Source organism: Rhipicephalus sanguineus, chromosome 4, assembly GCF_013339695.2.
Source record: "Rhipicephalus sanguineus isolate Rsan-2018 chromosome 4, BIME_Rsan_1.4, whole genome shotgun sequence".
Classification (NCBI taxonomy): domain Eukaryota; kingdom Metazoa; phylum Arthropoda; class Arachnida; order Ixodida; family Ixodidae; genus Rhipicephalus; species Rhipicephalus sanguineus.
In genome coordinates this window covers 192,770,602-192,784,711 of record NC_051179.1, presented here as the reverse complement: position 1 = coordinate 192,784,711, position 14,110 = coordinate 192,770,602, and the positions used below count along the sequence as shown (strand labels likewise).

General features: G+C 54.3%; 1 protein-coding gene across 1 annotated transcript; it reads right to left on the bottom strand.

Annotated features, from left to right (window-relative positions):
* Positions 1 to 11,100: 11,100 nt before the first annotated feature.
* LOC125758366 (uncharacterized) lies at positions 11,101 to 12,600 on the bottom strand. Its single transcript, XM_049415451.1, has one exon. It carries the CDS (start codon positions 12,598 to 12,600, stop codon positions 11,101 to 11,103), a length of 1,500 nt encoding a protein of 499 aa, XP_049271408.1.
* Positions 12,601 to 14,110: the final 1,510 nt, after the last annotated feature.

Here is a 14,110-nt window from a genome sequence, read left to right as displayed (position 1 = left end):
GCCATCGTGAATCTTTATTATAATTTTGTCACCGCACATTATTTAGAGAGCTTGCAGGGTGCAGAAAACACCACTTCAACGTTGTGTTTGGACGCTATTCTTCTTATGTTGTGGGACACTCGGCGACTATATGAAATAACATGGACTCATTCTAAAAAGACAGGGCGTGCAAACACGGACACAAGAAAGAAGTCAGGACACCACAAACGCGGCGTTTGTGGTGTCCTGACTTCTTTCTTGTGCGGCGTTTGTGGTGTCCTGACTTCTTTCTTGTACGGCGTTTGTGGTGTCCTGACTTCTTTCTTGTGCGGCGTTTGTGGTGTCCTGACTTCTTTCTTGTGCGGCGTTTGTGGTGTCCTGACTTCTTTCTTGTGTCGGCGTTTGTGGTGTCCTGACTTCTTTCTTGTGTCGGCGTTTGTGATGTCTTGACTTCTTTCTTGTGTCGGCGTTTGTGGTGTCCTGACTTCTTTCTTGTGTATGAATACTTACCAACTAGCTCAGCTCTCTGTTATTCTAAAAATAACATGGACGTTTTTTGTTTTCTTCTCTGCTGCAGTGCTGCGTTCTGGTCGTTTATTTTCTGCGGCAGCGCTTCACAAACACTTGAAATCACCATCGAGGGATAGCCAGCTTCCTTGAGCCGGGCAATTTGATTGTGAAAGCTGACTGACATAACATGGACACACGACTTAATAAGGGCTGAGTTAAGGCAATTCGCTATGACCCCTCTGTTAACTAGCTTGGAGTGAGCACTATCAAAAGGAAGCGGCGCTTTCTTTGACCTTGGAAGGTACTCCCAGCACATATGATCGTGCAAGAAACGCAGCCTAATATCCAAAAACTGAAGGTCATCATTCTCTGGGACTTCAATGGTATATTTTAATCCCTCGCTTTCATCCTTAAAAACACTAACTACGTTAGCAATAATTCGGTTGAAGTTCTCGCCTGCAGCTGCTTTCAAGACAATCAAAAAATCATCAACATATCTACATATTTTCACGACATTTCTGCCTGCAACTTCGATCTAATGCGCGCGCTAACCACAGACAAAAAGATGTCGCACAGGATGGCCGTGCCACCGAGGATCCGATACATATACCATTCCTTTGCACATAGAACTTGTCTTCTATCTGTACAACCATATAATCCAAATAAAACTTTAACAATTCCAGGAAGTTGTTGCTTGATAGGCCCACATCATTTGAAAAATCTAATTCTCCAATATCGTCAATCTTGCCTCGAACCGCTCTGAACAACTCTTGATGAGCGATTGAATAATAAAGGTCTTCTATATCTATATAAAAACCACTGTACGAACCCTGGCTCAAGTATTCTAAAGACGCTACAACTTCAAAAGAGCTACGCACTACGAACGGGTCATTGCTCACCAGGCCTTGAAGGTTCTTCTGCAGGTACCGGCTGACAAGGCGCTGCTACGTTCCACCCTCAGACACAATGGCTCGAAGGGGGGTTTCAGGTTTGTGAGTCTTCACCGTGAAGAAGACTTTTTCCTCTTTCTTTGCTTGTAGTCCAAGGTTGACTAAATTGAGCTCATCCAGGAATTGAAGAGCACGGCGTTTCTGCTTCTTCGGATCAAATGCAACCGGCTTGAAATTGTTCTCCATCGTGCGCATAGCTTTTACAGCGAAAGCTGTTATGAGATCATTTCACCGGCCGTTTTTGGCGCCGTAGTTGTCCGCCGCCGCCGCCGCCGCCGCTGCCGCCCGTGTCCGTAACCAGTATCACTCGAAATAAGAAAAAAAAAACGAAATAAGAAAAAAATTCCACGATGGAACGAGGTTCGAACCTGGGCCCTCTGCGTGGGAGCGCAGTATTCAACCTCTGAGCCATGCCGGTGCTTGGAACTGCTTTGCAAAAAGGGCCTATACAGGCTTCATGTCGGGAAGGAACCACATTAGCATATGCAACATAGCGTGGTAGAAGAGTAAAATAAGCACCAAGCGTCGCACAACGCGAATTCTGTAACCAGGGGTCACACAATGCGAATTGCGCAACGAGGAGGTTGTTCAATGCTTCCAACCCATTACAAAAGGCTCTGCCATAATTCTTCGTCGTCATCAGGCACAGCATCAACAAAGTGCGCATAATGCCTTACATGCGTTTAGCAGGTACCACGGCTCTCCGTAGAATGACGAAAAATGGCACAGTGCCTGCTGCCCTACTTCTCAAAATTTACAATGATTTAGAGCGTAGTGTGTTCCTCGCAAGTGCACTTGTATTGGTTGCGAAGGAAGCTCATAAGCGCATGATCCATTTGCTCGGGGTCTCAGTAAAATTACAATGACTTATGGCGTACAGTTGAAACCCGCAATAACGAAATCGGCGGGGAAAGCACAAAATTTCGCTCTTGCGGGAATTTCGTTGGCGCGAGAATGCGGCAGAAAAGACACGGAATTTACAAAAAACACATTTTATTTCCAAAAGTTAGTAAGTTTGCTTTGGCGGGCCTTACCATGCAACAATTTCATGCCTCTCGATCGGGAATCTCGTTTGCCACGACACAAAGTTCGCCCCATGCACTGGTCAGTGACGGCGGCACTGCGCTGTCACCAGTACCGTCAAGTGCGTCTACAGGCGAACCTTCTTCCGGCTCCGCTGAATCAGCGCGGATCAGCGCAGAATCGTGGACAGTGAGTTGCACGCAACGCCGAATTCTTCGGCGATGTCCATTTTTTTCCTGCCCTTTTCCACCTCATTGATAATTGCAGCCTTATCTTCCAGCGTGATGAACTTCCGCTTTTTCGTTGGAGGCGGCACCTTCGCAAGCAGCGAAATCGGATGAAGCAGTCGCAACACACAGTTCACGTTGCACCAAACGACCAAGCAAACGCTCCACAAATGGCTCCACACACGCGACCATGTGCGCGCGAAGCCGACAAAGCGAAGTACAGAGCCAAGCCAACGAACGAAACTCCATGAGGAATGTGGATTTGGCTACGTAGTCCGCGATAACGAGCAGGTGGTTCGGCAAGCCATCATCATCATCATTGCCGCCAGCTTTATGTTTTTTTGTAAACAATGATGGCGGCTGCTTCTCAAGTGGGCTGTAGCGATAGTTTTGCACAATTTAAGTGTAGCATGAATGCATTTCAGCAGTTTTCGAATGTAGTTAATGTTGCGAGAGTAGATTATTTGCGCGCTCGTGTTTCAAAAATTTCGTTAATGAGGGACTGCGGTATAAATATCTTTCGTAGTCGCGAGTTACGAAATGCATTGACTCCTATGGGTATTCGCCGGTGCTCCGAAAATATTTCGTTGCGGTGAGAATTTCGTTCCCCCGGGATTTCGTTATCGCGGGTTTCGACTGTAGTGGGTTCCTCGCAAGTGCACTTGTATTGGTTGCCAAGGAAGCCCATAAGTGCACGATCCATTTCTTCGGGGTCTCAGTAAAATTACAATGATTTAGAGCGTAGTGGGTTCCTCGCAAGTGCACTTGTATTGGTTGCCAAGGAAGCCCATAAGCGCATGATCCAATTCCTCGGGGTCTCAGTAAAGTTCTTCGCCCCCCCCCCCCCCCCTCGTCTCTCTCCCACGTCAACGTATGTTATACAGCATGACGGGAGAAGGAAATAGCGAGCGGGCGTAACCCAATGCAAATTACATAACTGGTAGGCCGTTTAAAGCTTCCAACCCATTACAAAGTGCTGAGCCATATTTCTTCATCGTCATCAGTCGTCGCGTCAACAAAGTGCATATAATGCCTTACAGACGTGTAGCTGGTACCTCGCTTCTCCGCAGAATGACGAATAATGGCTTAGTAGGTGCTTCCCAACTTCACAGAAATTGTGATTTATGGCGTAGTGGGCACCTTTCTAGTGTACTTGTATTGTAGCCCCAAGAGAGCTTATAACAGGCTCTACAAACGCCGCTCTTCCAGCTTTCGCTGTGACTGTGCTGCGGTTTCAGCGCAGGCCTGGCGTTTTTTTTCCTTGAACAGTGTTTTCGGCAACACAGCGAAACCACCTTCCTTGTCAGCTCGAAGCAGAATGATGCCGCAATCCTTGAGGGTGCTGGACACTTTTTCAAGAGGCGGCTTCTTCATAGTGAAGCAAGGTGTGTGACCGGGCTAGTTGGTATTCCATAGTGCTAGTCCTCGTCGGTTCTTCGTCCTTGTGTATTACACGCGCTGTTCACGTCACTTCTTCATGGTGTTGACGGCAGAGCATCGTTTAGGATTAATGATAAAACTCGAAAATTCACCGTCGCCGTCCCTAGTCGGCAGCGTCAACACGAGTGATGCAAAAAAATCATCACACGATGACGTCACCTTATGACGTCCTCATGACACTACAGACCGCCAATATTTGTGATGTCATCACATGACATCGTCGGTCTTCATCCGTGATCGGTGGGTCTATCAATGAGGCACTGCAAAACCAGGCGATGTGTAAAAAGCTTGCAATGCCTCCGATCCTGGAGGCAGTGCAAAACCACGTTACGTCCAAAAAGCATTCGGAAGGAGGCGGGGAACATTGTCTGAACATCGAAGAACAAAAAGAAGATTGATTTCGCCTTCGAGTCATCTTAGGCAAACGCATTAGCGGCCCTGCGAGTCTTTTTAGTGCAGTGACCGCATCACGCCCTATCAGAAGTCGATCGTTGAGAGTGATTTACACTACTTTATTGCAACTACATCTTACAACGACTTTGGATGCGAAAGCTTTATATTTATGTTCCTGAGTATGATTACACTAATTATGTTCACCATAGTTTCAAACGACCGGGGACGAGTCAGTAAACGTTGATTTATTAACGTATGGGTTAAAATATGCTGCACACACAAAAAAAGAAAACTCCGCACAACCTACGAAGTATTTCGTATCACCGTCGTACATCTCCTTTTGACACGTGCTCTCAACCTTTCTTTTTATTGCGATAGCAATTATACGGACAGTCTCGGCTGGAAAATGTCCGCCCCGTCGCCGTCATTCACCGTATATGTATAAGTGTGTATATATATAGAAAAGCCATAAAGAAAAATAATTTAGAAATTCTTTCCGACGCGCGGAATCGAACGGGCGACCTCGCGATTTGCAGCCCGCCGCGTTAGACGTTAGGCCACGACAGCACCGTCTTTCAGCGTGCTAACGGCGCGCTATTTATATACATCATGTAATTCAGCATGCTTTCTTAGTGGCTACATAGATGGCGCGACGTGCGCGCGCCGCTCCTGCGATCGCCGTTGCTCTTCGCTCTACAGGGCGTGGTCGTTTAAGGGGCGGCCGGTGGGGTGCTTCGCTTCGCTCGCTGCAGCGGCCGCGTTTGCGAAAGGAGCGCGCTGTTCAAACAGAAATAAGTAACAAAAGTGACAATTAGTTCGCGCTCGTCTTGTGTGTACCTGTTCGTTCGTTTCGTGCGTCCTGCTTTATGTTTCAGCAGTGCGCTTCAAAGTGTAAAGCTGTGACGCATTAGTTCGCGCTCGTCCTGTGTGCGTTCTTTTCGTGCGTCCTTTGGGCTCGAGCGACGCGCTGGCAATTTCGAGCTGCTTTCCATTCTTCGCGTTACATTACAATTTATTGTTATCGCATTCATTGCTTCGCCGTTGCGGCGAAACTGTGACTTTTTTTTCTTGTTTAAACTTCAAGTTCTTACGACGCCCTTACACGGCAGCTGCCGAAAACATGGATTTATTCAAAGGTTGTTGTCTGAAACGACCATTTAATTTATTTGCATGACATCACACGTCGCTTGTCATGCGCTTAAAACTCCGAACAAAGGAATTGAATCGAAGGAGCAGGCTTGGCAAACGAACGCTCGCAGCACGCGGTGTACGTATATTGCGCTTTAACGCAGACATGGTAGCCGAAGACCGAACGCTAAAATCAGTGATCCATAATGGGCCGGAAAATCATTTTGAGTGCGCCACAGCCATAGGACAGTCGCGAAAAGAAATCGTCGCCATACTTGCCGATGTACACATTGATGGTGTTACAACCGTCCCCAGCATTGGGGTTCTTTCAACGTTTGCGAACCCGTCAAGGAGATCGTCGACGCCTTCCAGGGGTAGCATGCACTTGAGACGACCTCGCAGGCAAGCGAGAACAAAGGTCAACGGACCGGTCTTGCGCGCAGAGGATCGAGTAGTCGTCGACCCCTCCCCAACTCCCCATTCAGGCTCTTCCCCCTCGCCGGGAGAATTTGGAATCTGCCGTGTGCAAGATCTTGGTGCTGTGAGTTCGTGACCATATTTGGGCAACGTTTTAGGTTTCGTGACCATATTTGGGCATCGTATTAGTTTGTGCCCTCTCCATGTGTGGTGTCTTTCCCCTCCCTCGTGGGCAAGGCGCCGAGACGACCGTATTTGCTGAAGATGCGGACAATGCGCCCACGGTTGACGACGCGGCGCTATAAAAGGCCGAAGACGTTCTCTATGTGTCACTCGTCGTTTGTCACTTGTCGCTTGATCACTTGATCATTTCTAACATATAAATAAATCTCTGTAGTTCGTACGAGCGCCTCTTCTCTCTGAATTGGCGGAACGAAGGGTCCGATGACGGGGGCCAGCTACCAATGATGAGACCCACAGGACCCGAAGTCACAACAATGGCTAGCAGACGACACCAGGAGCAATCGACACTGAACGGGCTCCTGACGGCAACTCCACTCGATTTCGCTGTGCATTTTGCTTGAACATTCAGTACGAATTGCTTTATGAACTTGCCCACTAATGTTTCAATTTAACTCGAGCAGGAGAGACTGGCCGGTAGCGTCGAGCAGAGAGAGAGAGAGAGAGTGGTTCGTGAAAGAAATGAAAAAGGGCGCTATTTTCTGCCCCCCGTCGTGGGGGCACGGCTCAGCGCCCTTAGGAATGGGGAAGGGGAAGTAAAGATGATAGAAGAAAGGAAGATAGAAGGAGTGATTAGCGTGGCAAGAGTGTCTTGTCAACGAAGGCGGGAGCACGAAGCCAAAGGGCTCGTCTATAGGCACCCGTCACTGACCAGAGGGCGCGATGGAGCTCTTATCGAACGCCTGAGTGTTGAGGGCACCAGCCGCCAGGGATACCAAGAAAATGAAACGCTTGCTGGACACATCGACGCGCTCAAGTGTCTCCCTTCTGGGCGCCTCTTTCAACGAACGCTTCCTACGTGCGTTCGTAATCACCTCAGGGATGTTGCCACCGCCTTCAATGCAGCACAAACGCGTTTAGAACGCGCTCTTTTCAGGCTGTGCCAAGGCAGCAGAAACGCTACAAACGCGTTTCAAACTCACTGCATTGAGGCGATGGCAAGTCACGTTCAAGTCAAGGAGCGTTTCTGAACATAGAGGATGCGGAGGATAGACACTCGATTTTGCTGCGTCCACTCGCTAGGCTGTGTTTTCTGGCGCTACCATCGTATCTCGGAAACTGCATTGCAGGGTGCCTATAAGGTGGCGAGGTCCGCAGAAGCCGCAAACTCTAGGAAGGCTCGCAGAGCTTGTAGCTTTGACCGTGCGGGAAAGAGAAAGTCCTCCACCGTTGTCGCAGGGAGACCGAGCAGGCGATAGCGGCGCGCCATCAAGCGTCGTTCAGCGGCCAGGGCAGGGCAGGCACAAATTATATGTTCCAAGGTTTCATCGTCGCCGCATCAGCGGCACGCAGGCAATGAGCAGCGACCCCTGGAAAACGTGCGTGCCGCAGGCCAAGCGCTGCCGGTCCGCAGGCGAAGCAGTAGCCACCGCTCGCGTCTCTCCACGCCGGTCTCTGGTAGGGGTGGCGGTGGTTTTCCGCTTGCTACCCGCGTGTAAGGGTGGGCCGCTGGAAGCAGCTGCCGCAGTCGTTGCCGGGAGTAGTCCGACAGGGCTACCGCGTTGGTGACTGGGGTGTCGCCGTGGTGTGCTGCCTTAGCGGCGCCGTCGGCCTCCTCGTTACCGGCTATCCCAACGTGCGAGGGAAGCCAGTGAAGGGACAGACGCACACCGCTAGCTTCGATGGCGATTAGCTTGGCGTGCAGTAACGCCACGGTAATGCCGGCTTGGTCTGGCTGCAGCAACGCTTGTAGGGCTGGCCGGGAGTCGCACAGGATCGCCACGGGCAGCTGGGGTTGCATAGCGGCGAGGTAGTCGGCTGCCAAGTGAAGGCCAGCCAATTCTGCTGCAGTGGAGCTGGCGTGGAAGGGAAGGCGACACCGGATGGTCGTCGCAGTCGTTGGGATCACACAGGCAGCCGCGGCCGAGCGGGGGCTGTCCCGGACTGACCCGTCCGTGAACACCAGGAGGTGCCCCCGCAGCCTGTCGTGGAGTTTCGCCACGGCTGACTGGTGGAGCTCGCACGCCGGTGTTCGCCTTTTGGTGAGGTTGCCCAGCTCCAAATGCACGTCCAGAGGCTGCTGGTGTGGTGGAGGGGGCTGGATAGGACAGGGAGCCGCGGGCACCAGTTCTTCATAGAGTGTGCAGATTTGTCCCATTCGTGAAGCTGGTCGGCTGCGCAGTCTCCGTAGGAGGGCATCGCCCCCTGGGGCCCTGTGGAGACGGTCCACATGATGCAGCGCCTGTCGCAGCATAAGGAGAGACAGAGGCCACGTTTGGGCCTCTGCCAATGAAGCAGCCACGGGCGACTGGTGCGGGAGTCCCATGAAGCTGCCGAATCGCCATGCGGTGTTGCCGCTCCAACTGCTCCTTGCGGTGTTGCGCCAGCTGCACTAGAGGCAGTGCGTAGGTTTGCATTGCCGTTGCAGCCCCCTGGTAGAGCTGAAGTGCCAGTCGCGGGTTGCACCCTTGGCCCCTGCTCAACAGCTTGTCCACAGCAGTCTGAACCCTGGTGGCCTTGAAGTTCGCGAGTTTGACGGCTGGTATCCAGGTGAGGCGGTGATCGATCTTTAGCCCCAGGTACGTGAACGCCTTGCTCCACGGGATTGGCCGGTCTCCCAACACAAGGATGGCCCTCCGCGCAGCGACTCCGGGGTGAACTAGCAGCGCCTCCGTCTTCGTGGGGGACACGATCAGCCCGATCGTTCTGAAGAAGGAGGTCACCGCATCCAGGGAGCGTTGCAGGGAGCGCCTGATGGCAGTGAGGTTCCGCCTGGGCCCCCTAACCCACAGTGCCACGTCGTCTGCGTACAAGGAGCACTGCGTGGGGTAGCGCTTGTCAACCGGTAGCATTCCAGGTAGCCCTGCCAGCACCAAGTTGAACAAAAAGGGGCTCAGGACAGAACCTTGTGGGACGCCGGCTGTGACTGGCCTTGGATCGCTGACCGCGCGTCCAACTCTAACCCGGAGGGTCCGTCCGGCTAGGAAGGCACGGATGAAAGCACGCAGAAAGCCCGTGATGCCGAGTGCGTCCAGAGCACTCTCTATGACCATATGTGGCAGGCCGTCGAAAGCGCTTTGGACATCCAGCAGTACAAGGAGGGCCACCTCGCCCTTGCTCCTGGCCTCCTCCAGGGTGGAAACGACGTCCGCAATTGAGTCTGCTGTGCAGCTGTGGCGCCGGAAGCCTGTCTGCTGCTCTGATAGGAACTCCGTTGCCCCAGCAATCCAACTCAAGCCTGCCAGAGCTATGGCTTCCATGAGCTTGCAGGCAGCAGAGGTGAGAGAGACGGGCCTGTAGGATGCAATGGCTGCACCAGGGTGGCCATGTTTCCGGACGGGCACCACCACAGCAGTCAGCCAGGCCTCAGGTAGGGTGCCACTTTGCCAAACGTCATTGAAAGCCCTCAACAGACGTGGTCGTGCAGCCACATCCAGGTTACGCAGCAACTGGTATGTGATGCCGTCGGCGCCGGGGGCATTTCGGCGCTTGGTTCTGGCCAGAGCAGCATTCAGCTCGTGCTCGAAAATGGGCTCCTGGCACAGAGCTGCAATTTGGCTGGCAGTCCAGGCAGGGTGGTGGCCTTGTGGCGGCTTGGGGGTAGGCGTGGTGGTGATGGCCGCAGGTCGGGCTAATGGCAGTGCCGCGAAGCGATCGGCCAGCCGTTCTGCCAGTTCTTGCTCACTGATGCCCAAGCGGATGGCCACTGCAAGTACGGGTTGCCGCGCCATTGGTCCGATGACGAGAGACCGTAGAAGCCGCCATGCTTTTGCGCCATCTCTCGCCTGGCTAAGAGAGTGGCAGATGCCCTGCGAACTCTGCCGTCTGCGACGGTTGGCATGTCGCCGGCATATCGCATCGACACGGTTGAAAAGTGTTCGATGATCTGGGCACTGGGCCTTTAGGTACTTTTTCTCAGCCCTGCGTCTGGCAGCCCGTAAGTTCAGGTGGCAGAGGTCTGGCACAGGTTGGTTCTCGGGCACCCAGGACTGGATTGTGGCTGCTTGCGCTGCTGCTGCCGCCAGATCCAGGAAGTCCTGGTCCTCCGGGGCCTCTTTGAGCTGCTGTCGGAAAGCTCGCCAATCGACTGTTCTGCACTGCCTGGTCCTTCGGATCTTCCCTCCCGCCGGTGTGATGACGATCGGCAGGTGGTCCGAACCCCAGGAGTCAGGCTGCGTTGCCCAGTCGTACCGGTCTCCCTCGCTAGCCAGGCTGACGTCGATGGCGGTGCACGAGGGTCGACCTGTTTTGCGGACGAAGGTGAAGGGCCCAGTGTTCAGGACTTGCAGGCCCAGTTGATGGATAACGTCCACCAGATCCCTTCCTCGTGACGAGCAGGTGCGTCTCCCCCATATGGTGTGATGTCACCACATAGAAGGTAGTCGTATCCGAGTCGAGCCGTCAGCTGTAGCAGATCGGCGGGGTTCCACCGCTGTCCCGGACGCACATACACAGAGGCCACTGTCGTATCCACACCACGTAGCCGCACTGTCACAGCACAACACTCGAGGGTACCCCCAGTGACATCGGCCACGTTAATGTTCGCGTGTGGTAGTTCACGTCGCACGTACACCGCACATCGTGGTCGACCCTGGGGATGTGCACTCACCATGCACGGCGCGGCTTGGCACGAGTCGAGGATACATGACGTGGCGCTATGGTAGCCGATGTATCCGGGGAGTCGCAGGTCGGCCGTTGCTACGTACACCTCCTGCAAAGCAAGCACGTCATACTCGCTCCCCGAGAGGTGCAAGGAGAGGTATGCATGCCGCCACCGCAACGAGTTAGCGTTCCACTGAAGCACACACGGGCGGCGGCGGCGGCGGTGGTTCCCTGCTGGTTGCAGATGATTGTCAGCCATGGTGGCTTTTAGGAGGGTGCACGCCGCCTGCCTGAAGGCAGATGGAGCGCAGCTGGTTCTCAGGAGGCAGCAGGTCCGCAACCGCCCTTAAGAGGAGCCTCAGGTTTGCGTTCTCCTTATCAGCATGAGGCTGCGAGGTTGCCTTCGTGGGTGGGCGAGACTTGGCTGAGCCCTGCTTCTTGGGACCAGCAGGCGGCTCCCACTGTTGTGCGCCTGTTGGGCGCGGATCCTTCGATAGAGCTCCCACCGCTGCAGCGTAGCTCCTGCCTGTGGTCTGGTTTAGTTGAGGACCACTCGTCCCACTAGAGCTTGACCGCAAGGCTGCTTGAGCCTCGCGATGAGGCAGGTACGTGGGAGATGACGCCTTGATGGTGGCCAGGCGCCGCTCTCTTTGCCACAGCTGGCATTCCGCGGAGTCAGCTAAATTTGGCCTACCGCAGCGCAGGCACTTAACCTTGCTGGTGCAGCTGGCGTCCTTCCCATGGTGGTCACCGCATCGCAGGCACCGCTCTAGTCTCCGGCAAGCTGCAGTGATGTGTCCATAGTGTCCGCACCGCAGGCACTGAAGTGGGCGAGGCCGGGATGGCCTCACTTCGAAGGCCATGCGAAAAAGGTGGACACGGGCGGGAGGGACGGGGGAAGCGAACCGCAGGATCAGTGATGTCCCTTGTCGCCTGGCTGCAATCACCGGCACCTCGGACGTCACTGCAGCCAGCAGGGCCTTGTCAGTGTAGTCGCCGTCGATGCCCTGCACCACACCGCTGCTTTGTGAGCGGTCAGCAGGAGGGCGGGCAGTCACGGGTATTCCCGTGAGCTCCGACGTGGCCAGTAGGCGATCCATCCATTCTGCCGTAGATGCGTCGGCTGCCACGATGTTCTTTTTCGTGTTTACTCGCACCTCCTTGACGCCGGGCAGCGCAGAGAGAGCTTGCGCAATGGCAAGGCGGGAGGTGCGGTGAAAGGAAGCACCGGCGTTGGCCGGTCGGAAAAGAACTGTGCCGGAATCCAGCGGCGACAAGGCAGAGCGCAGCATGGTGTCTGCAGCTGCAAGCACTCCTGAAGAAGCGGCCTGAGTCGCAGTGGGCGGTTTGGCAGGCTCAGGGACAACGCGGGGAGTAGACGGCTGCGCGGCAGGAGTGGCCGCAGGTGCGGTGCCAGGAGGAGGGCCGATGTTTCCAACTGGTCGCGGAGCCGTCGAGGCGCGCTGGCGACGCTTCTGCGATTTTGAGAAAACGGTCTGAAACTCGGCGTCGTGGGTGTCGGGGTGCTCCTCGGCAACCGTATCACTTGGCGGCGCGGTAGGCGACATAACCGTGACACGTTCGGTTGCTACTGCTTGCATCTTGCGCGAGGCACCCTCGTCGTCGCTGCCCGACTCGCTAGCACGCGAACGCTTGCGCGTATACGTAGTGTCCATGTCAACAAGCTCAGGTTCCGTGTCTACCGGCAGTGGTACGTTCCGCGAGTCGGAGACGAGCGCGGAAGAAGTCATGGGCCTACCGACTGTGTTTGGAACGCCGGGAAGGGCTGTTTGAAGTGCGGCCGAGGTATCCGAAGAGACAGCGGTGCTGACGTTTGGGCAGGAGCACGGTGTAAGATATATACTCTTTAGGTGAGGACACTCGCGAGACGCCATCGACCAGATAAAGTAACAACGCTGAGCAGCCGTCGGTCCGCTGACGGCAGCGGATACCTATCGGCGGGATGACGCAACTTCAACACAAAAACGCGTTCCCGTAGCAACTGGCGCTTCACAGGAAATCTGAATTTCCTAGTCAGCGAACGCGGCCATGCCACGCCAGCAAGTTGGAAACGCATACCGCGTTTTTCGCTCGCGAAAAACGAGACATGCGGCGGACGGCGGCGTTGCCGCCGACCACGTTGGTTGCTATAGCAACGGTGCAGAAAGCATTTTTCCCATTAATTTGCGTCTTCCCGCCGATAGGTATCCGCTGCTGTCACCGGACCAACAAACGCGCGCCGTTGTTACTTTATCTGGTCGAACGCGCTCTGCATGCAAGCCGAGGAGTGTCCCCACCTAAAGAGTATATATCTTACACCATGGGCAGGAGTCTCCCGAGGTCGCCAGGCCCCTTGCGATTGCATCGGCGGCGGCAGCAGGCGCCGGTAGGTGAAGCGCTGTAGGTTGCTCGCCGACGACCTTGCAGAGTCGCTGCGCTTGTTCATGTCTCAACCGCACCGTGTTGGCGTTGGCGATAAGGTTCCACAGCATACGGGTAGACGCGACGCTCTCCGAACGCCTGTGCGACGATGTGCGAACAAGGGAGCGCCGTGCGCGTTCGACAGGCGTCGCCGAAGATGGTGGAGACTCCTCTGCCATGGTAGCCGTGATGACGGCTGCGTCAGAGACCCGCCGGTGACAGAAGACACTGTCGCAGGACTCAGGTCCCGAAAGCGACGACAGTGATCCAAATGAAATGTCCGTGATGAGCACTCTGGTCGAAAGAACTCAAACAGGAAAAGAGAGTCCAAGAATGTCTCGAGCAGCCTTCACGTAGCGAACGCGCGCGCGAAGAACGGCACCCGAGTCCCCTCTATGACTTCGCACGCGAGAGGGCGCCACTGAAAGATCTCGAGGCGAATAGCATTTTGATCTTACGTTAAAACGCGGTAGGGAGTCTGACGGAGTGGTCGAGCATTTTGTTTCGTTATGATACGGTGCTTAGAAAGGGGCATTTGTCGAACCCTTGCTGACGACGAGGAACAGTCCAATACGGCAGAAGGCATTGGAGCTGTCGCTATTGGCGGGCGGGAAGACTTGGGTCGACGTCGAAGGACGGCTGAGGTAATGGGGTCGTCTTTTACGTGGCGTCCTCAGTGCTTCTACGTGGCTTTGTCAGAATCTCAAAAGGCTAACGCACCGCTGACGGCCATGATTTCTTCGATGTACGCAATCGTCGTGCCGCTACTCCGATGTCGGTATTCTTGGCTTAAGTTCGTTAGTATCACGCTTCCCTGTCCTTCATGCAATTGACGCCTTC

What these genes read in the sequence shown, in the direction of transcription:
- LOC125758366 (XM_049415451.1), bottom strand. Translation starts at nt 12,600, where the DNA reads ATGACTTCTTCCGCGCTCGTCTCCGACTCGCGGAACGTACCACTGCCG.